Source organism: Megalobrama amblycephala, linkage group LG21 (assembly GCF_018812025.1).
Source record: "Megalobrama amblycephala isolate DHTTF-2021 linkage group LG21, ASM1881202v1, whole genome shotgun sequence".
Taxonomy (NCBI): Eukaryota; Metazoa; Chordata; class Actinopteri; order Cypriniformes; family Xenocyprididae; genus Megalobrama; species Megalobrama amblycephala.
Window position 1 is genome coordinate 11,214,321 of NC_063064.1, and position 22,151 is coordinate 11,236,471.

At 38.0% G+C, this 22,151-nt stretch overlaps 1 protein-coding gene across 1 annotated transcript in view; it reads left to right on the plus strand.

The window, feature by feature from the left end:
- The window catches only part of LOC125256188 (inactive N-acetylated-alpha-linked acidic dipeptidase-like protein 2), a 386,031-nt gene that overhangs the window by 205,171 nt on the left and 158,709 nt on the right, over positions 1 to 22,151 (plus strand). The window contains 2 exon segments of the mRNA XM_048171943.1: positions 5,399 to 5,518; positions 20,435 to 20,573. Coding sequence (XP_048027900.1) covers positions 5,399 to 5,518; positions 20,435 to 20,573 — 259 coding nt within the window.

Consider the following 22,151-nt stretch of genomic DNA (forward strand, 5'->3'; position numbering starts at 1 on the left):
ACTTGCCATTACACGACAACAGAAACGCGAATCTGTGAGAACGATGATATCATGCACATGCACATTACACATTCAGGTTGCATTCAGTCTGTTTCATCACCATCTAATGGCCTGCCAGCAGAATAGAGCATTTTTAGTCATTTTCACAGATTTGTATGAATGGGGATAGTTTTGACAATGGTGTCATCTGTACACGGAAAACTCAAAGGAAAAACCTTTTCCATTTTAAGCATATTGTTGTCATGTAAACGTACACTAAATGTAGTAATTTATACATTTATAAATGTAATCACATCAGTTGACTATCATTGAACACAAAGTTGTTATATTGTTGACTGTATTGCACAATAAATGCATTGTATTGACAGCTGCAGCTGAATTAGCATCAAAAAATTTTATGCAAACACACTCTTACTTTCACAGCCCTGAACGCTTCATCCTGTCTGAAGGTTAAAACAAATCCATTATGCAAGACTGAACCCATTTCACACACGTGTGTGATATATTCTCCAGTTATTTTTAGAGGTTATGCTTTCTGTCTCTGAAGGGAACAGGAAATGTCGAAGGAAGATGCATTGCCATTATCCGTTTCAAGACAGACACACTGTATCTAACAGGGATAAGCTTCTGTAAAAAAGTTCTCAGAGTTAGTCGCAGTCGGTCTTTCATGTCGTCCTCCACAAGGGGGGTCAAAGTCATCCATCATAAGGCTGCACATACTCAAGGCTCAGATGTAAATTAAACTGCATTTGCAATGTCTAAAAATCAGCAGGGAAAAACAAATATGACTGGTTTGATGGATGAAATGCTCGGGGATCTCGTGCTGAGGCGTTAGAGATTCATCCAGCTATCCTGAGACACTCATGGGTCACTGGGCATTTTACATTATGTACTTTTACCAACTCCCAGCTCCACAGCTGGGCTAAAAAATTCACTTTGTTTTCCAATGAAAACATATAGATGCACAGAGATACCACAGTAACATATCCACAGATGTTTGGCTGTAAATGTCACAGGCAGGTTTGACGTGGTCAGAGCAGAATAACAAATTGAAAAGTAATAATGAAGTAATAAAAAAAAAAGTTTAGTCAAGCCCTATTTTAAGAATGTGTCTTTTTCCCAGTAAGCCAGTGAATTGAGTTTAATCAAAGAAGCAACAAATTGAAGGTTTAATATTTGAAATGTATAAAACTTAATTTAATTGAAAAAAATGACATTGAGTCTTCTACACTTATTATTTTGCTGGAAATAATACTTATTTATTGATTTACATCTTCTTTGTTTGCATCTTTTGAGAGTAAAATCCTTTTCTCAACCTATATTACATCTCTAATCTGATATATTTCTGTCTGTCTGTTTGTCTGTCTGTTTGTTTGTTTGTTGGATTAACATGCACTGATGAATCATGCACAATAATACCAGGAATTTGTATATAAATGGGGGAGCATTTCATGCATATCGTACCAATGCATATCTTTTATGTTTTCTACCCAAAACAAATTATTTATGCAGTAGCAAAGATATTGACGTCTTCACTGAGTCAACCATGTGGAAACAGATAATTATCAATCAAATGATGCTGAAAATGATCACTTTTACCAACAAAGAATGCCATTTTTATATATACTAAAGCTCAATCAACAAAGCAATCCCATTGTGCAGTTTCAGTTCAAGTAATCAATAAATGCCACTCTGTCCCCTTTTTCTTTGCTCAATTCAGATGGCAAACTCATTTAGAGTCTAAAAAAAACAAAAAAAACAAAAAAACAATACAAAACAAAAAAAATCAGGTAATTTGATAGTTTGTGGTAATTTCAGTGGAAGCTTTACCTCTGGTCAGTAATAAGTTTGAGAGGGCCCCCGAGGGTAATAAGTTTTGATGAGTTAAATACTCAATGCTCCCTGGCTATTTCTCTCCACAGCATATTAGTGATGATCAGGTGCAGGCACTGGGCAATTACTGCCCTTAATTTCTCTAAGAAGAATGTCTGGTCAGTGTGAGTCTGTGAGAATGAAAGTTCCATTCCTTTTCATTTTGTTTAAGAATGTTTGTTTCTGACCTACTCAAAGACAGGAGTTTTCAACAGGCCCCTTTTATTTTGTAAAACTACCACATAAAATATTTCAGCATACACCAATCAGGCATAACATTATGACCATTGACAGGTAAAGTGAATAACACTGATTATCTCTTCATCACGGCACCTGTTAGTGGGTGGGATATATTAGATAGCAAGTGAACATTTTGTCCTCAAAGTTGATGTGTTAGAAGAGTTTTACAAGGGCCAATGTGTGATGGCTAGATGACTGGGACAGAGCATCTCCAAAACTGCAGCTCTTGTGGGGTGTTCCCGGTCTGCTGTGGTCAGTATCTATCGAAAGTGGTCCAAGGAAGGAACAGTGGTGTACCGGCGCCAGGGTCATGGGCGGCCATGGCTCAATGATGCACGTGGGGAGCGAAGGCTGGCCCATGTGGTCTGATCCAACAGACGATCTACTGTAGCTCAAGTTAAGTTAATGCTGGTTCTGATAGAAAGGTGTCAGAATACACAGTGCATTGCAGTTTGTTGCATATGGGGCTGCATAGCCGCAGATCAGTCAGGGTGCCCATGCTGACCCCTGTCCACTGCTGAAAGTGCCAACAGTGGACACGTGAGCATCAGAACTGGACCATGGAGCAATGGAAGAAGGTGGCCTGGTCTGATGAATCACATATTATTTTACATCACGTGGATGGCTGGGAGCATGTGTGTTGTTTACCTGGGGAACACATGGCACCAGGATGCAATATGGGCAGAAGGCAGGTGTGATGCTTTGGGCAATGTTCTGCTGGGAAACCTTGGGTTCTGCCATCCATGTGGATGTTACTTTGACACGTACCACCTGCCTAAGCATTGTTGCAGACCATGTACACCTTTTCATGGAAACGCTATTCCCTGGTGGCTGTGGCCTCTTTCAGCAGGATAATGCACCTTGCCACAAAGCAAAAATGGTTCAGGAATGGTTTGAGGAGCACAACAACGAGTTTGAGGTGTTGATATCTAGCGTTAGCATCAGTTCTGGCAGGTCACGTCAGTCAAGCTTGCATCAGCTGACTCCCAGGTGACTTATGTCTACCTATAGGAATACGACGCCTATCACGGCATCTATATATAAGCTCCTCAGTATTATCAGCAGCTATTGCATTCTCAGGAGCAAATTTCCCTCCTCCATCCCCAGCTCCTCCTCTCTTCAGTCAGGATTGGCCTTATTATTCCCCTAATCAGACTAATTCTCAAAATATGTCTTCCTTAAATTATGACATTTAATGATATCTGCATATGTTGGTCCTGTTCTGTTTACCCTAAGGGGGTTTATTGCTGCTCTCCCTGCGCTTATCCATGCTAGGCTGCATGGATGCACAGGGAGTTCTTGCCCAGAACAGAACCATACCGCCAATACAAACTCTATGCATTATCTATCATATTTGACGATAGTGGTCCTGACAGAATTGGCCTCCATATTCCCAGATCTCAATCCAATCAAGCATCTGTGGGATGTGCTGAACAAACAAGTCCGATCCATGGAGGCCCCACCTCACAACTTCCAGGACTTAAAGGATCTGCTGCTAACATCTTGGTGCCAGATACCACAGCACACCTTCAGGGGTCTAGTGGAGTCCATGCCTCGATGGGTCAGAACTGTAAAAGCGGGACCAACACAATATTAGGAAGGTAGTCATAATGTTATGCCTGATCGGTGTATATTAACTTCAATAAATAAATAGCAAGAAGAGTTTTAAGATTTTATTTATTTCCATGACTTATGATACATTTGATTTTTTTTTTTTCTTTTCATACTTCAGCTTCTTGACTTTAGCTTTGGTTGAAGCTGCTATTTTATTTTTGTTGATTTTTTTGAACCTCTGAGATCAAATAATAATTGTCAGACATCCTTCAGCGCTCCCATGAACCCCTCTTCACTAAGCCATTTTGATAAATAAAGAATTACATATTGTTCAGACTTCGCAGTTTTAGAACATGTAAGCCACGCAGTGGATTTGATCCCATTGCTACTCTATAATGGAGTGGAGAGAGGGGGAAAATGCCTGTTCTATATGCATTGCATGAAACATCTTGTTCTGAGCATTTCCTTTGATACGTGAGCTATACTGTTGGGAGTGGTCATTTGTATTCATTTAACATTGATTTTGTTATATAAAAAGTAAAGCTGTGAAATGATGAAACGTTTCTGCAACACCTCGACAAAGATAAAGCTTGTGTGTTAACATAGTTCGAATTGTAATCTTACATGGATATTTACAAAAAGTTCAATCAAATGGACACAAGGAGGGCATTTTAAATTCCTTTGAAATTTCAAAAGGTTCTCACTGTAATAACACTCTGCAGCCTCTTAAATTTGGAATGCAAAATTAAATTGAGCATTGAAGAAGTGTTGAATTTTTATACACACAGGACATGTAGCCGCTCTCGCCGTTTGTCCTCTAATCGCACCGTGTGATTGGGGTGTTATTTAACATTCTCCTCAAAATAATGTTTAATTACAGGGTGCTCCTCAATCACGTAGATGAGAAAACAATTGTTATTTTCCTCTAGCTGCTTCGAGTCGCCGGGGGTGAGATGACTCGTGAAAGGAGCCTTCGCTCGTCTAGAGGAGCGATTTGTTCTCCACAATGCGTGCCTTCGTTAATTTCATTACCTTAATGACAGCCTCTCAGTGAAAATCTCATCCATTCCCAATTTTCTGCCACTTCTTTCGGGTTAGACGGAACACTTTTATAATGCAAATGCAGACATTAGTGATGAATCCCATCTTTCACTGGTTTTGTGATACCGGCGAGATGTACTCTGCTGCCCGGAATCATGTTTCATTTTCCTCCAAGCCCAATGAAAAATGAATCAAGCTCAGGTAATGCATTTCCACTTTGTGTCTCCGGGCCTTAAATAGCATTTAGTTTGACCCCACCTCATCAGCCCTTGTCAGTTGGACGTACTCACTTTTCTTAAACTCACAAACCGGGTTCTGGTTTAATAGTGCAAATGAAATGACAAAAAGGACGCCACGGCCTGCAGCTGCCATGAATCTGCCTTGAATTCTTTCAGAGCTGTGACATCTATGCTGCGTCTGTGTTTGATTTATAGTACTGTGGCTAATATATGTACTTGCCCCCCATTATACACAGCCTGACATGTTCACTTTGTTTTCACTCATGCTTTGCTATCTGTAATGAATGTGACAACTATCTTTATGGGGTGAGTTACGTGAGTCACAACATTACAAATCAGAGGCTTGTTATTCCACACACACAGATAGCGAGAGGGGTCAGAAGGCTGGGGCAGACTCTACCCTGAACCATTTTAAAAATGTAAATGGTTAAAAATGTTTCATTTTTTTCCAGGCGGAGGTGGTGGACGTTCAGTATGGGAGCCCTGAGGATTTGAGACAAGTTCGAGCTAGTACAAATGTGACCAATAAAATCGCACTGCTAAAACTTGGACAAGCACCTTTGCTTTACAAGGTATGTTGTTAAATTAATGTTTATGCTTGATGAAACTAAAGGGTTAGTTCACCAAAAATGAGAATTCTGTCACTAATTACTCACCTTCATGTCATTCCACACCTGTAAGATCTTCGTTCATCTTCAGAACACAAATTAAGATATTTTTGATGAAATCCGATGGCTCAGTGAGGCCTCTATTGCTAGCAAGATAATTAACACTTTCAGATGCCCAGAAAGCTACTAAAGACATATTTAAAACAGTTCAGTGACTACAGTGGTTCAGCCTTAATGTTATGAAGCCACGAGAATATTTTTTGTGCACCAAAAAAACAAAATAACTTTTCAACAATATCTAGTGATGGCCGATTTCAAAACACTGCTTCATGAAGCTTCGAAGCTTTTCGAATCTTTTGTTTCAAATCAGTGGTTCGGAGCGCCAAAAGTAATGTGATTTCAGTAAACGAGGCTTCGTTATGTCATAAGCGTTTCAGAATTTCAATAGTTCACGTGATTTTGTCTGTTTGATACGCGATCCGAACCATTCGAAACAAAAGATTCGTAATGCTTCGAAGCCGTGTTTTGAAAACGGCCATCAGTATATATAGATATTGTTAAAGTCTTTATTTTGTTTTTTTGCCACACAAAAAGTATTCTTGTCGCTTTATAATATTAAGGTTGAACCAGTGTAGTCACATGAACTGTTTTAAACATAGACATCATATAGGTAGACGCCCTATTGGCCGCTGGGCGCTGAGATTTGCAGCCGCCATCTTAAACCGGTCGTACTCCTAGTTTCATTGCGTAGCAGCAGTTAAGATGCCAGAGCACTGTGCATCATTTTCTTGTTCTAATCTGGCGGACCATCGCAAGTAGGGCTCGGGGGATTACTTTTCACAAGTAAGATTTAACATTACTATCGTACTATTGGTTGTATTTTGTCCTTAAATCCAGAGAATTGAGAAGGAGCAAGGATCTTTGATAGTACTGTACTGAAATCGTAGCTAGCTAACGTTAGCTAGGCTATGTATCTCCCTCCCTCAACTCAAGTGTTTTCCACATAACTTACTATTCAGATCAGAAAGAAGTTCGAAAGCACTTGTTAGATGCACAAAACGTACTTTTAGCGTTAGGTAACGTTAAGTGCCTATTACCAACACAATCCAATCTGAAGTTAATACATACATTGTTCGACCGGACATAATAACTGTTATTTGTGTTTGCGCACGTGATATCAGGAAGCAATGTATACAATGTATAATATATGTGTGTGTGTGTGTGTGTGTGTGTGTGTGTGTGTGTGTGTGTGTGTGTGTGTGTGTGAGAGAGAGAGAGAGAGAGAGAGAGAGAGAGCGAGAGAGAGAGAGTGTGTATGTCACAAATCATTATAAATTGTTTCTTCAACTTATTAAAATATCTTATTTTACTGCAACTATCTGTTTCTGCTTCTTTATCATATTTATAGTGTGTGATTTATAAATTACCTTATATCCTACATCACATATTTTGATTTTGGACATCTGGTCACTTAATATCTTATATTAGAATATTATATAACTGTTAAGCCTACAATGAATATTAAAATACGCTGCACCATGTGTCCTGTATCATAGCTACATGAATGACCTGTGCAGCAAAAAAACCCGCGTCAAAATCAGTTAGGTCAGGGGTCGGCAACCCAAAATGTTCAAAGAGCCATATTGGACCAAAAAAACAAAAAACAAATCTGTCTGGAGCCGCAAAAAAATTAAAAGCCTTATATAGGCTAACCCTATGAAGGCAACACAGGCTGTAAGTGTATATTAGCTATATTAGCCTACTATCAAAATGACTAAGTAGGCTACAAATACATAATGAGGTATTCCCGAGGTATATAAAAACTGCTGAAAGCTACAGAAAAAAGCAAATGGATCGGTGCAATTCACAGAAACAGCTGGACTCCAGGCAGAGAAACATGGATTTGCATTTATCATTTGCATTTACCAAATTGTTGGATTTTGAGGTAAAATCATTCCATATATATTGTATTGTTATATATTATGTTGACAAATCATCAATTAAATTTTTTCCATCTTATATTCTGCATAATTGTGTGTTTTAAAATAAACACTGACAAAAACTACACTATAAAACTATATGTTTTAGGGCTGGACAATATGACGATATATATAACATTGATATAAGTGATTACGCGGATTTAAACCTACCTATATTGTAGTTATATAAAATATTCACAGGCAGATTTGCTTTATGTATTTCCCCGGCGTTGAAATCAGGCACATATAAATGTCAGGAAACACGACTCCTGGCTGTATGTCAATATCCATGGATTAGGTTTATTTGACAAGTTGTAAGAAACACTTTCGAGCCCAACCTTTAGTGTAATCGTTTGTTTTACTCGCGTTTTCTCAGTTTCTCCTATTAAATCCAGTCACGCAGCAGGTTCTTTTGCCACTCAGTCCAGCTGAGGGAGCGTGCTTTCGGCGGAAAAATGACGTCGATGCATACCCTCGCGCCGAGCTGAAACGTGTGTCGCAGGCTATGACGCAAATCTTCGTTGACAGAAATGTTGAAATTTAATTTAATTATACACATTTTTACAGCATTGGAAAACGTTAAGAATGTGTCATGTTTGTCCTCCTACAGAAACCATATGAAAACAAAAAATATTTTTCCATTTTCATACATTTTTGAAAAAGCTCCAGGGAGCCACTAGAGGAGCGCTAAAGAGCCGCACGCGGCTCTAGAGCCGCGGGTTGCCGACCTCCGCGTTAGGTATTCAGTGAGATATGATTAATTAAATGCGCTGACAGCTCATTGCACCTGGCAAACAAGTTACACTGAGTGGAGCTGGCGACCGATCCAAGATGACGGCTCCACGGCTCAACCGTGCCAATAGGCAGTAGCGTTCGATAGGGGGTCTACCTATATGATGTCTATGGTTTTAAATATGCTTTTAGTAGCTTTCTGGGCATCTGAAAGTGTTAATTATCTTGCTGGCAATAGAGGCCTTACCGAGCCATCAGATTTCATCAAAAATATCTTAATTTGTGTTCCAAAGATGAACGAAGGTCTTACGGGTGTGGAACGACATGAGGGTGAGTAATTAATGAAAGAGTTTTCATTTTTGGGTGAACTATCCCATTTTCATTTTTGTTCATAGTTCATTTTTGGGTGAACTATCCCGCCTCACTTTTATTTAGCAAGGATGCATTAAATAGGTTGTTTGGACATGACATCATTGCTGTAGCGCAAAATGCGGCTGGAGGGCAGGAGGTGAATTTTCTATATAGGAATTGCTTTCACAAACTTTCGATCAAATTTCGATTAAATCGATCAAACCGAGAAACCACAAGGAGCCTTTATCGTTTATGTAACTTTTATCGTTTTTAACTTTAAAGTTGTCACCTTTAATAGCATTTAGCAACAAGCTGACAGAAGTCGATCCATTTCTTTGTTGGAAGGGTGTAAATGTTACTGTAGTTTTAATGTTGTCTTTGTAAATGTTCACGGTCACATTCAGCAGACAGACACTGACACACTGTATTTTTTGTATTTATTTCAATAAATGACAACCAAAATCAAACCCATAGAAGCTTGTGAACAGTTTTGAAGTGGCTGCGTGCTAGATATAATCATTTACAAGCCGGGTGAGAGTCATACTCGCAAATGGAATGTTAATTATTAAACCAAAACAAAATATAAAACTTTCAAAAACACTCAGCTATGTGATTATTTTATTGAGTGGGTTTAATCAGTGACATTCTTAGATTTTCTGTACGGCTTCTTCCCGTCAACCTGCTTCCCTTAATGTGTTTTTACATGTAGAAAAGGCGAAAATTGTATTACACCATCCAGTTTTTTCCCTGAACAATGACGTGAGCTCCTGTTGCAATTCTCGATTCAGCATAAATGACCTACAATGGCGACATTTTTCACAGTCACGACAGAAAATCTAAATACTGCCCTTAACGTCACTAGGAGAAAGGCAGCACGATATAAACAAACCAGACTAGAACTCATGACGGCAGCTTCACATTCTCTATGTCTACTGTCTCGATGGCAGGCAAGTCTTTTAATTCAGTAGAACTTCATAACATAAGTACGTGCATGTCATGTGTGGGGCTCTGTACATAAGGATCACGTCCAACATATGTTGTGATTTTCTGTTTATACCTTTCTAAACCAGTACAGTATGGATCTAATTTTCGCTTCTTGCCCTCCACCGGAACTTTGCACGTCACCAGAACAACCTATTGATCAAAAGTGAAAGGAAAGACTTTTACATTGTTAAAGGATTAGTCCACTTTCAAATAAAATTTTCCTAATAATTTACTCACCCCCATGTCATCCAAGATGTTAATGTCTTTCTTTCTTCAGTCGAAAAGAAATGAAGGTTTTTGATGAAAACATTCCAGGATTATTCTCCTTATAGTGGACTTCAATGGACTTCAATGGCCTCCAAACAGTTGAAGGTCAAAATTACAGTTTCAGTGCAGCTTCAAACGATACCAGACGAGGAATAAGGGTCTTATCTAGCGAAACGATCGGCCATTTTCGACAAAAATACAACTGTATATGCTTTATACATACAAACGATCACCTTTGCACGTGCTTCCACTTTCCGTATTCTTCAAAAAGCTTGCGCTGTATGTCCTACACCTTCCCTATTGTACTTACGGAAAAAAATGGAACTGGCGCTGTGTTCGTTCCTTAAAGGGATAGTTCACCCAAAAATGAAAATTTGATGTTTATCTGCTTACCCCCAGTACATCCAAGATGTAGGTGACTTTGTTTCTTCAGTCGAACGCAAATTATGATTTTTAACTGCAACCGCTGCCGTCTGTCAGTCAAATAATAGCAGTGGATGGGAACTTCTACTGTAACAGTAAATAAAACTTGCTTAGACAAATCCAAATTAAACCCTGCGGCTCGTGACGACACATTGATGTCCTAAGACACGAAACGATCGGTTTGTGTGAGAAAACGAACAGTATTTATATCATTTTTTACCTCTAATACACCACTATGTCCAACTTCGTTCAGCATCCTGTTAGTGAGGTCAAAAAACCCGCTCTGCTGACGGAAGTGATGTCTCGCCCATATACTTCAATGAGCGCGAGACATCACTTCCGTTGTCAGAGCGCGATCAGACCTCACTAACCGGAAGCTAAACGGAGTTGGACATAGTGGTGTATTAGAGGTAAAAAATTATATAAATACTGTTCGGTTTCTTGCACAAACCGATCGTTTCGTGTCTTAGGACATCAACGTGTCGTCACGAGCCGCAGGGTTTAATTAGGATTTGTCTATGGAAGTTTTTTCGACTCTTATTGTTCAAGTTCCCAATCACTCCTATTATTTGACTGACAGACGGCAGCGGTTGCAGTTAAAAATCATAATTTGCGTTCGACTGAAGAAAAAAAGTCACCTACATCTTGGATGCCCTGGGGGTAAGCAGATAAACATCAAATTTTCATTTTTGGGTGAACTATCCCTTTAAGTTGAATAAGGAAGGCGTAGGACATACAGCGTAAGCTTTTTGAATGATTTCAAAAGGATCAAGTGACACTGAAGACTAAAGTAATGATGCTGAAAATTCAGCTTTGCCATCACAACACATCTCAACTCACGGGCTATATGAAGGACTGAGAATAACCGTGGTATAAGCGGAATAATTGACTCCGCTTCGAGTCCTGACCGAATCACCACCTCAGGTGTGCATTATTTTTCTAATAATTCAACGGCCCGTCGTCAATTATTCCTTACTTGAATCACAGCTTAAATAGTGTTTTGACATCGACAACCCAAGTGCATTTTACCTCAAACTTGCGTCTAGTTAACTTAAAGTAACAATCGCTTCTCGGGTCGACATTAACACACTGACAAAATTATATTCAGAATTAAAAATATTTTTATACCACTTTTTAATGTGTGATTGTGTAAAGGTTTTCACGAGATACAACGTTTCGCAAACTTGCTTCCAACACTCGTTCTCACGGAGGCGCGGTGTGCGCGCGAGTATGTGAGAGAGACTCGTGAGTGATAGAAATGCTTTGGCAATACTTTGTAACAATTGTCATGCCAATAAAGCACTTTGAATTGAATTGAATTGACTCCTGAGTGAGAGACGCAGGGAAATGAAATGCAGCTGCAACGTTTGCTCTATGAAAGACATTGACAAAGACGAAAACTAAGGACAGTTTTGGTTAGTTATCGTTTTTTTGTAATGCCTCGTTTTTATTTTTATTTCAGTTAACGACGAGGTTTTTCCCCTCCTAGTTTTCGTTTTTTCGTTCGTTTTCGTTAACGATTATAACCTTACTCACCTTTCCGACAACGTTAAGTCGTCTCACCCGACAACCGCGACAATCTCCTTCTAGTGCCGCTCATGCAGGCTCAGCTAAGGTGCCGGTCGCGTGCAGCGCTGCAGCCAAGTAAACAGAGTTTGCCCTTCCCCTACTGACTTTCACTTTCGGACGGGTGCCCGAATATGGAAGTGAATGAGGCTTTTGCGATTTTTTTTTTTATTTTTTTTATCTAGGCCTACGTGAAATTCTGCATCCATTGTACGATTTTTTTTATTTATTTTTTTCCACCTCGGAAGGGCAACGTGAGTCGAGAAGGGCATATGGGCAGTTGCCCGGGCAACCTGAGCAACCCCCCCTGTGCACGTCCCTGACAGGAAGAATTTACTTGGTGAGAAAAACTTTTTTCAGCAACAACAACAAAAAAACTTACTGCCCTCAAACTTTTGAATATTAGTGTGTATGTGGAATTATTTGCTGCTTATTGACCCCATTAAATCAAAGTGTCACATACCAATTTTTATGTATGACAAATCACAGAACTGTTAAGGACAAAGGAATTAACAATTTTCTGACATTCATTGTTGATCATTGTTAAGTGGATTCATTTAATTCCTTCAAAGAGATGCTAGTCATTCATTAACGACTAAATTAGATTGACTTAGTCTCATTAGACCAACAAATAACCATGATTATTAAAACTGCATTTAATCATGACAGAGAATTAAGCAAGTTATTTCTTATAAATAAGTCACTGTGCAGCTGTTAGGGAAATAATTATATGTGATTAATGTGTAAACAATTATGGTACAGCTCAAGTCATATCTTTTATAATTACTTAATGATGTAAACCATCTCTGAAAATCTTCATCAAGACAAGTACTTTAGAGTAATGGGGATCACTGATATTTAATAGTGGGTAAAGAAAAGATAATGCCCTATAATTCATTTATTTGAAGAAAGACACCTGCTGGTCTTTCATGATCTCAATAGAATGTTCTTCCCTCAATCGTTTTCAGGGGTTTAGCAGGGGTTTTCAAAGTCTGTATTGTAAAAGTGACTTCACTTGTTCTCAAATCTCGTTCATTTGTTGATGCAAGTACTGTGTTTCTTTTCTTATATATATATATATATATATATATATATATATATATATATATATATATATATATATATATATATATATATATATATATGTTGTGGAATTCATTCTAAATGAATAAATGTAAATGATGAATGATTTGAACTCAATGTACTCAATGGCAAAAATGTGCTTTCCATCTTCAAGGACACAAGAATAAAAGCATTTAGAATCTGAATACAGAAAAGAACCTTTTGACATTACATCTACAATTTGCTGTTGATTTCTTTATGTATTTACATAAGTGTAGCAATGCAAAATATTAAGTGTCCATGACTTCTTGTGTATTCATTTAAATGGGTCATCAGTGATATTCTTGCTACATTATCTCATATCAAAATGAAACCACATAATTCATAATTCACAAAGATGCACTGATACATTTCTTTTGCAAAACATGCAAGAGTGTAACTTTTCATTTTGTTAAAACCTTTTAACAAATTCTTCTGCAGAACACAAAAGAAAACTATAAAAACTGCATGTGTTCTTACAGTTTTTGCATGAGGGTGAGTAAATGATGATTCACTTGATTCATTTTTGGGTGAACTATCCCTTTAATTATTATTATTTGCTTTATTTTTCATTAAAACTCATTGAATGTTGACAGAAAGTGCCTTTTGTACATGTACATTCATCGGTTTCAATTGTTATGACTGTATGATAAAGGTAACTGTGACCTTTGGGACCACTAGACTCGATTTGAATTCTAGCCCTGTACCAGGCACTCTTAGCTGTCATTTGTTTGGGAAGAGTTATTGATTTTCTTTAAAGCGAGTGCTTACTCTCAGTCTGCGAGGATCAAGCTTTTTGACTGCTCCTCCTCAGATAATTAGCCTAGAGAATGATGGCACTTTTGATCCGAGACCTTAATCTACCATCTCTGTCGCAACGCACACACTCCTGTGCTGACGCAGCTCTCTCTCTCTCTCACAGTCCAAATGTAGATAATAATGCAAATTTAACTCACAGCATTCGGCTTAGTTTTGGCAGAAACACTTTTATAAAGTTTTAAAAGGTTTATAGGGTACTTTGTTTGTCTCCCTTCACAGTAAAACAAGAATTATGACTCATGATGTCATGCTTTGCAGCATGCAACATTCATAGCAAACAGCATAATATAACAATATCTCAAGTAGCTTCAAAAACCCTGATCTCAGAATTGTACTTAAAATCCTTAGAATGTAGTCTCAAAATCACATATAGCATCAAAACAGGCTGTTTAATAAAAAATAATAATAATAATAATAATAATTCTGTAGTGTATGTGTGCAGTGCAGGTTTTGAATGTGTCCAAGTGAGATGCTGCCGTTAACGTAATGTGATCAACAAGAATACATTTAGCAGAGAACTGCCTTTTCCAACGTCGCTGTCTTGGTTCTGATGGTATCGTTCTATTTGCTTCTCTGTTTTCCCTACTTTCCCCAGCAGATTTCCCCAGGGTGCACGAAAGTTCCTGTCCTTCCCTGAAGGTGCTGAAATGGAAATATTTTAGGAGTATACACATTTACTGTATTTTTGTAAATATCTCCCCTGAGTAAATCAACAGATATGAACTGATTTTTTTTTTCTCGTATAACTCTGTCACCCTCAAAATTAGCTTTTGAAACAAGGCTATAGAAAGTACATATAGATATATAGGACAAAAAGTCTCAATTAGGGCAGCAGAAACAGTTTGCACTAAATGCAAATAAAAATAAAATAATGTAAATAAAAAAAAAAAAAATATATATATATATATATACACACACACGCATATATAATTGTGGAAATGTATATTTGCACAATGTATACTATAATACAGTGTATTATATTCCTTTGTTTATATTACCTTAAATAAAACGTATATATGTATAATATTGGTATTTTTAGTAGTATTTAATTGTTTTTTAAGCCAAAATAAATCAAGAAATTCTTCTTCAGTAAAACAGTAAAGAAGATTTTTAGCTGAAACTGTGGTCATTGGTGATTCGTAACATGCAAGTCAATGGCTATCGTCATTTTGATTTGTCAAAAAATATATATAGGCAAAACAAAATGAATACATGTGGCTCCTGATGATACACTTGAGGTCTTATGAATTGAAACGATCGGTCTGTTCAAGCTTCCTCTTGCATAATGATGTATTTTTGCGGTAGCAAACTTGTGCGAACTGACTCTGTGTTTGTTTAAAACAGAGAGGGAGGACGCGTGTGTTTTATTGTTCATCAAAATTGTACTGACTTGTGCTTATACTGGATGCAGCAACCTATATATGCATGATGTCAGTCGGGAAGAAAGCAATAATGTAACAAATGAACATGAATGGATTTAATTTCAGTGAATTTATTAATGGCAATCCTTACAAAAAGTAATTAAAAAATTAGTAGCAGGAAGATTATTGGCTAATTTCCTCTTATCCTCTTTGAGACATGTGTATTAGGAGACTGTAAGTAAATGTCAAGTGCTGTGTGTTTTGTTGTGCTCCTCTGTATTCCCGTGAAGGACAAGTTGTTGGCTCTTGTTGGCATTTAGCAAAAGGCATGATCCTTGCAGCAACATCATCTGATGCTCCCAAGCAACCGAAATACATACAAGGTGTTGATTGCTATCTGTGAACAACTCCCGTATTGAAAAGAAAAAAGATTTCCAAGCCTATTACAAGAGTGTTTATCTTTATCGTGCATAGGGACCGGGTTCTGGCTGACTTTTCATATGGATGTCAGGTGCTAGGGAGTTTCATTTGCACAACACCCAGTGGTGCATCTGCCTTCGCACCAAATGTGCAAGTCTGTTTGACACACAATCTAACCGCTGACACGGCTGGCGCGATCAGCATAAATGATGTGCCGCTGTGCATATGGTATACGCCGCCATTAGCAGTCACAGTGAGATTGTCAACTATATGTTCAAGGCAAACAGGGACCTTTGAATAGTGACTCAGATGATATAAATGTCTTCTGCCATGTAAAGTGGCAACATCCTCATTCTTTACGCTGAAGTAGTATGCAGTTCAAATTTAGTCGAGCTGGAAATTATTTGCACTACATTGAGATCATTGATTTTTATGTAGGCGTTTGTTCAACTATGGGCACTTTTGGCCCTGTGGACTTTTAGAAAATTAACTCTTTTCACTCTCCCTATTTTATTTCATTTGTCTACTAACAGTGGATATGCAGTGGATATGCAATTTTTTTTTTTTTTTAACATTATGAACATATCTACCTTCATGTCATTTCAACCCATCTTACAGTTTATTTCTACTGCTTACACACAAAATTTCTCACACAATTTCTGAAACTTTACACCATCACCATACACCAAATCTGCAAAAGCATACACTAATTCTCAGCCTTCAACTCAGTTTTCATTGTTTGCAATGCAAGACAATGCTTTTGAGATGTGTTTGTGATATTTAGAATGCAGTGCTTCATTTTCAAAGAGATGTGAGGCATTTTGTGTGTGCAGTTCTTGGATTTGTGTGTAAAGTTTTGAAAAAAAAAAAAATAAAAAGAGGCAAAGTTTTAAAAATGTGTGTAAGCAGTTGAAAAAAAAAAAAAAAAACTAAGTAATGTATCATGTTTAATGGCATTATGTAATAAGTGAGAGTTTTAAAACCTTCTTTATCTATTAAAAACATCTCTGTACACACTCTAAATACACAATATAAAATAATATTTCCAACTTTTTTTTGAATAAACTAGCAATATTGATTGAATTAAATGACTTCAATAAAATATTATTTTCAGATAATATATCAGATAATTGTTATTTGATCTTAGTTTGTTTTACACGCCACATGCCTCATATTTTATAATGCTCAGCACTATATATATATATATATATGTGTGTGTGTATATGTGTGTGTGTGTGTGTGTGTGTGTGTGTGTAAGCAATAAGGTATGAGAGGCTGTGCTGTATTGTTAAGTCACGGCGCGAAGCAAAGCTTATTGCTTTTACAAAACAGTTACCACACAATACAGATATTAAAGCCAGGAATATGTATCTGCGCAAAGTCATTAAATTAACTTTTTCTAAAAGCCTTCCTTCTGCTGTAAAAAATAGTCCCTGACCGCAAACAGCAACAGAAGTTACATTATTACACCATTAGATGGCAGCAAAGACTGTCTTTATGAGTGTGTCAGTCAGTAGTGAAGACGTTTACATTGAAAAGACGTTTTGAAAACGGAACAAGACGCAACTGACAAATGCTTTGACTAGCGCTGTCAGTCACAGTAAAACCCCTTAACTGTTAAAAGGACAAGATAATACATCGGACATTTAAACAGATTTTTTTATTATGAACATAGGACTGACCTGAAGGAAAAGGCTAAATCTGAATGCAGGTAATAAACTCGCTCACTCGATCTTTTTCTCACAATACTCTTCTACATAATACAGTAAGCTTCAATGAACAATATCAATTGACCCTTCACAAAGACCTGCCTCCCTTAGTTACTGTTGCTTTGCCTGAAAAGCCGTGGTGCTGTCACGCCACACAGAGTGAAAAATACATCGCGGAGCAAAGAGGACACTGACAACACATTGACAAACAAGACAGAACAGGTTACTTATGCTATTAAACAAAGTCCTAGCTTTCAAATTGTGTAATTTTTTAAAGAAATTCTAACAATAAAAACTGTTTTGTGGCTCTTTAATGTGTCTTGACAAATTGTTGTAGCGCCTCAGCTCAAGCAGCTCGTGAGCAATCATCTCTTCTTACTAGTTAAATTATAGCATCAAATAAACATGAATTAACATGAGAAGGAATGTTGTTTCAAACGCGGAAAGACATAAGTACACACAATTTTTCAAGTTCAAGGCCACTGAGGTTAATCTTCTAACTCCTGACTGCTTTGTTGGACAAAATGGCAGATTCGACATTATGATTGGTTAGATCGTCTGTCAATCAAAGTCCCGGCGAAGGGTCAATTGAGAACATACAGGTTACGTTGCTAAGAGTGGTTGCTAAGGGTGTTGTGTAGTGATACACAGAACCGTTGGTTGAAGCGGTCATAGCCGTGTTTTATCATGAATGAATCACAGCTATTGACCAATCAGAATCAAGGACAGGAACTAACCATTTTATAAAGTAAAATATATAGTACACACACACACCAAACATGAATACATTTAAACAAGAGGAAATCTGTATAAATCTGTAAGTCTATATACAGTGGGTATGGAAAGTATTCAGACCCCTTAAATTTTTCACTCTTTGTTAAATTGAAGCCATTTGCTAAAATCATTTTTTTTCCTCATTAATGTACACACAGCACCCCATATTGACAGAAAAACACAGAATTGTTGACATTTTTGCAGATTTAAAAAAAGAAAAGAAAAACTGAAATATCACATGGTCCTAAGTATTCAGACCCTTTGCTGTGACACTCATATTTAACTCAGGTGCTGTCCATTTCTTCTGATCATCCTTGAGATGGTTTTACACCTTCATTTGAGTCCAGCTGTGTTTGATTATACTGATTGGACTTGCTTAGGAAAGCCACACACCTGTCTATATAAGACCTTACAGCTCACAGTGCATGTCAGAGCAAATGAGAATCATGAGGTCAAAGGAACTGCCTGAAGAGCTCAGAGACAGAATTGTGGCAAGGCACAGATCTGGCCAAGGATACAAAAAAATTTCTGCTGCACTTAAGGTTCCTAAGAGCACAGTGGCCTCCATAATCCTTAAATGGAAGACATTTGGGATGACCAGAACCCTTCCTAGAGCTGGCCGAACTGAGCTATCGGGGGAGAAGAGCCTTGGTGAGAGAGGTAAAGAAGAACCCAAAGATCACTGTGGCTGAGCTCCAGAGATGCAGTCAGGAGATGGGAGAAAGTTGTAGAAAGTCAGCCATCACTGCAGCCCTCCACCTGTCAGGGCTTTATGGCAGAGTGGCCCGACGGAAGCCTCTCCTCAGTGCAAGACACATGAAAAAACACCTGAAGGACTCCAAGATGGTGAGAAATAAGATTCTCTGGTCTGATGAAACCAAAATAGAACTTTTTGGCCTTAATTCTAAGCGGTATGTGTGGAGAAAACCAGGCACTGCTCATCACCTGTCCAATACAGTCCCAACAGTGAAGCATGGTGGTGGCAGCATCATGCTGTGGGGGTGTTTTTCAGCTGCAGGGACAGGACGACTGGTTGCAATCGAGGGAAAGATGAATGCGGCCAAGTACAGGGATATCCTGGACAAAAACCTTCTCCAGAGTGCTCAGGACCTCAGACTGGGCCGAAGGTTTACCTTCCAACAAGACAATGACCCTAAGCACACAGCTAAAATAACGAAGGATTGGCTTCACAACAACTCCGTGACTGTTCTTGAATGGCCCAATCAGAGCCCTGACTTAAACCCAATTGAGCATCTCTGGAGAGACCTAAAAATGGCTGTCCACCAACATTTACCATCCAACCTGACAGAACTGGAGAGGATCTGCAAGGAGGAATGGCAGAGGATCCCCAAATCCAGGTGTGAAAAACTTGTTGCATCTTTCCCAAAAAGACTCATGGCTGTATTAGATCAAAAGGGTGCTTCTACTAAATACTGAGCAAAGGGTCTGAATACTTAGGACCATGTGATATTTCAGTTTTTCTTTTTTAATAAATCTGCAAAAATGTCAACAATTCTGTGTTTTTCTGTCAATATGGGGTGCTGTGTGTACATTAATGAGGGGGAAAAATGAACTTAAATGAGTTTAGCAAATGGCTGCAATATAACAAAGAGTGAAAAATTTAAGGGGGTCTGAATACTTTCCGTACCCACTGTATAAATATGCCATGTTATATTGTGGTTTTTGCAGCTTTATTAAAGAAATTTGTATTCCTCCATTCGTGACTAGTTGAGTTGATGTGATAGATACTGTGGTTTGGCTAATTTGGCAGAGCAGTTGGAAGCTCTAGTGAGAAGAGCTGCCCAGCACTCCCAGCTGTTACACCAAACACACTCAGATACTCACACAGACTGAGATGGCACAGGGAGAATCATTAATTACTCTTGCTGTTGTGATATTGTCCACCCACACCAGGGGCCAGAGAGAACTAGTAACCTCAAGAGACTTTGACTCACTGACACTCACAAACTATTTGGAATGCACTTTTTTCTTTTTTCTTTCTTTTTTTTTTTTTTTTTTGAGAGAAGCACAGTACCAAATGTTATATTCATGACCTGTGGGGTCCAAAGGTCTACAACCACCAGTGAAAATGATTCTATTATATATATTATATTATTATATTTTGCAGCTGAAAATTCTGTTTTACCATCTCAGGAATAAATTATATTTTAAAATGTATTAAAATTGTAATTTTTATATTAAAATAGAAAACACGGTTACACTTTATTTTACAGTGCCGTAGTTACATTGTAATTACTCAAATAAGTACTATAAATAAATGCAGCTTTGGTTGAACATAAGAGACTTCTTCCAATAACATTAATAGATCTTACTGCCCCCAAACTTTCGAACAGTTGTTGACCTTGCATTTAGAGTTTGCTCGTCTCTCCACAGCTCTCTCTGCTGGCAGAGGTGGGGTTTGGTGGCTCTCTTCTCTATGTGGATCCCTGTGATGCCCCATTTGGGAATAAGACTTTTGGAGTGACCCTGAACCCAGGTGGGAACCCGTTTTCTCAAGAAAACCCTGGAAGTGGTAAGTATCTTCAACAGTGTCTCTTATACTGTGACACTCTAACCTTCTTAAGATTTTAACACTTTAGACTCTCATCAAAAAACAACTTTATATAGATCATCCAGAAAGTAATCAGGGGGTGCAATGAATGAATGCAACATGTCCTCCAACCAATACGCCCATATAGGTCTTTTGTCACTTTCCTGAAATACGACCCATAGGAGCGTTAACTAAAGTTGTGCCCCTATCGACAACAGGACACTTTCATTTTAATTCAGTCAGGACAGTCTCAATGAATGACATAGGGCAGTTAGACAAGTGGAGAGAAATAGATTGTTATATTGCATCATTTTGCTTGACTGTGCAGTCATTAACTCATTTCCACAGTGGTTATGGAGAAACTCATAAATCAATAAAAGAGTATCCTTTTTCCTTTTCATATTAGAGTTTTGCTTCAGCAGTAAAAAATAATAATAGAATCTCATATCTTTAGTTCTCAGGTGGTCCAGCTTTACTTTCAAGGCAAATACTTTTAATTATGCTGATAATTTTCACAACAAGAAAGAAATCACATCAGGCTACAGTGAATGAGCGAAAGATAATTACTGTTTTTGAACATCTATGATGCCTGTACTTGGACGACCTCGATGCTAATTAAAAATGTTCCATTTCAGATTTTTTTTTTTTAAATGATGAAAAAAAATGGCATAACTATTTTTTTTTTTTTTTATGAAATTTAGAATAACTTAAAGTATTTGCATCCTAAAACAAAATTATGCACTGATGACAGTGTACATTTGCACAAGTCTAAAAGCAACAGTGTGTGCTGTCCATGGTGCTCAAAGTCACCTACGTGCATTTAGCTGTGGTGCTCTCCATGGTTCTGAAATCAAATGTCTTACAGTTTAAAGAAGTTATTTGTTTTGCTGTATTTAAAATTCAATGTAGACTGTAGCATCAAGCAAATCTAAAACGTATAGTGTGCGCTGTCCATGGTGCTGAAAGTAAACTGTGTATGTGCAGCTGTCCATGGTGCTGAAACCGAAACTACTGTATTTAAGAGTACTGCCCATGACAGAAGACCTCAGTGCAGCCCTGGCTGACCCTGGCTCTCTGCAGCGCAGGATCACTGGGACGTGTCATTACTGGAGTGATAGCGTGGGCTTACAGCAGGCCGCGGAGTCAGGGCACGACGGGGCCTGCAAACAGATGTCTTAGCAGATGTTTCGTGCCTGTTCTCTCTTCAGCAAAGCCCTTTGTCAGAGCACTCTGCAGGAAACGAGAACCTGGTGAAGTTGCTGTGATGGTTCAGCATAGCATAAATTATTCAGCTGGACTATTGTCCTTGCAATTGTTTTGTTTGGCAATGAGATAATATATTCAATGTGTCCTGGTGAACCAATACACAGAACAGCAGAGGTCAGACTCTTGTTATTTTTATGCTGCCTTTATGATCTATAATATAAGTTCACATTTTGCTTAGTACTTTTGGCACAATTGTGTCTGTTTGTGTGCTTATTATATGATATGCTGCAGATTTTAGTGCAGCATGATTAGTGGCTGTAGGTATAATCCATGACTTTGTAACATTTAATCAAA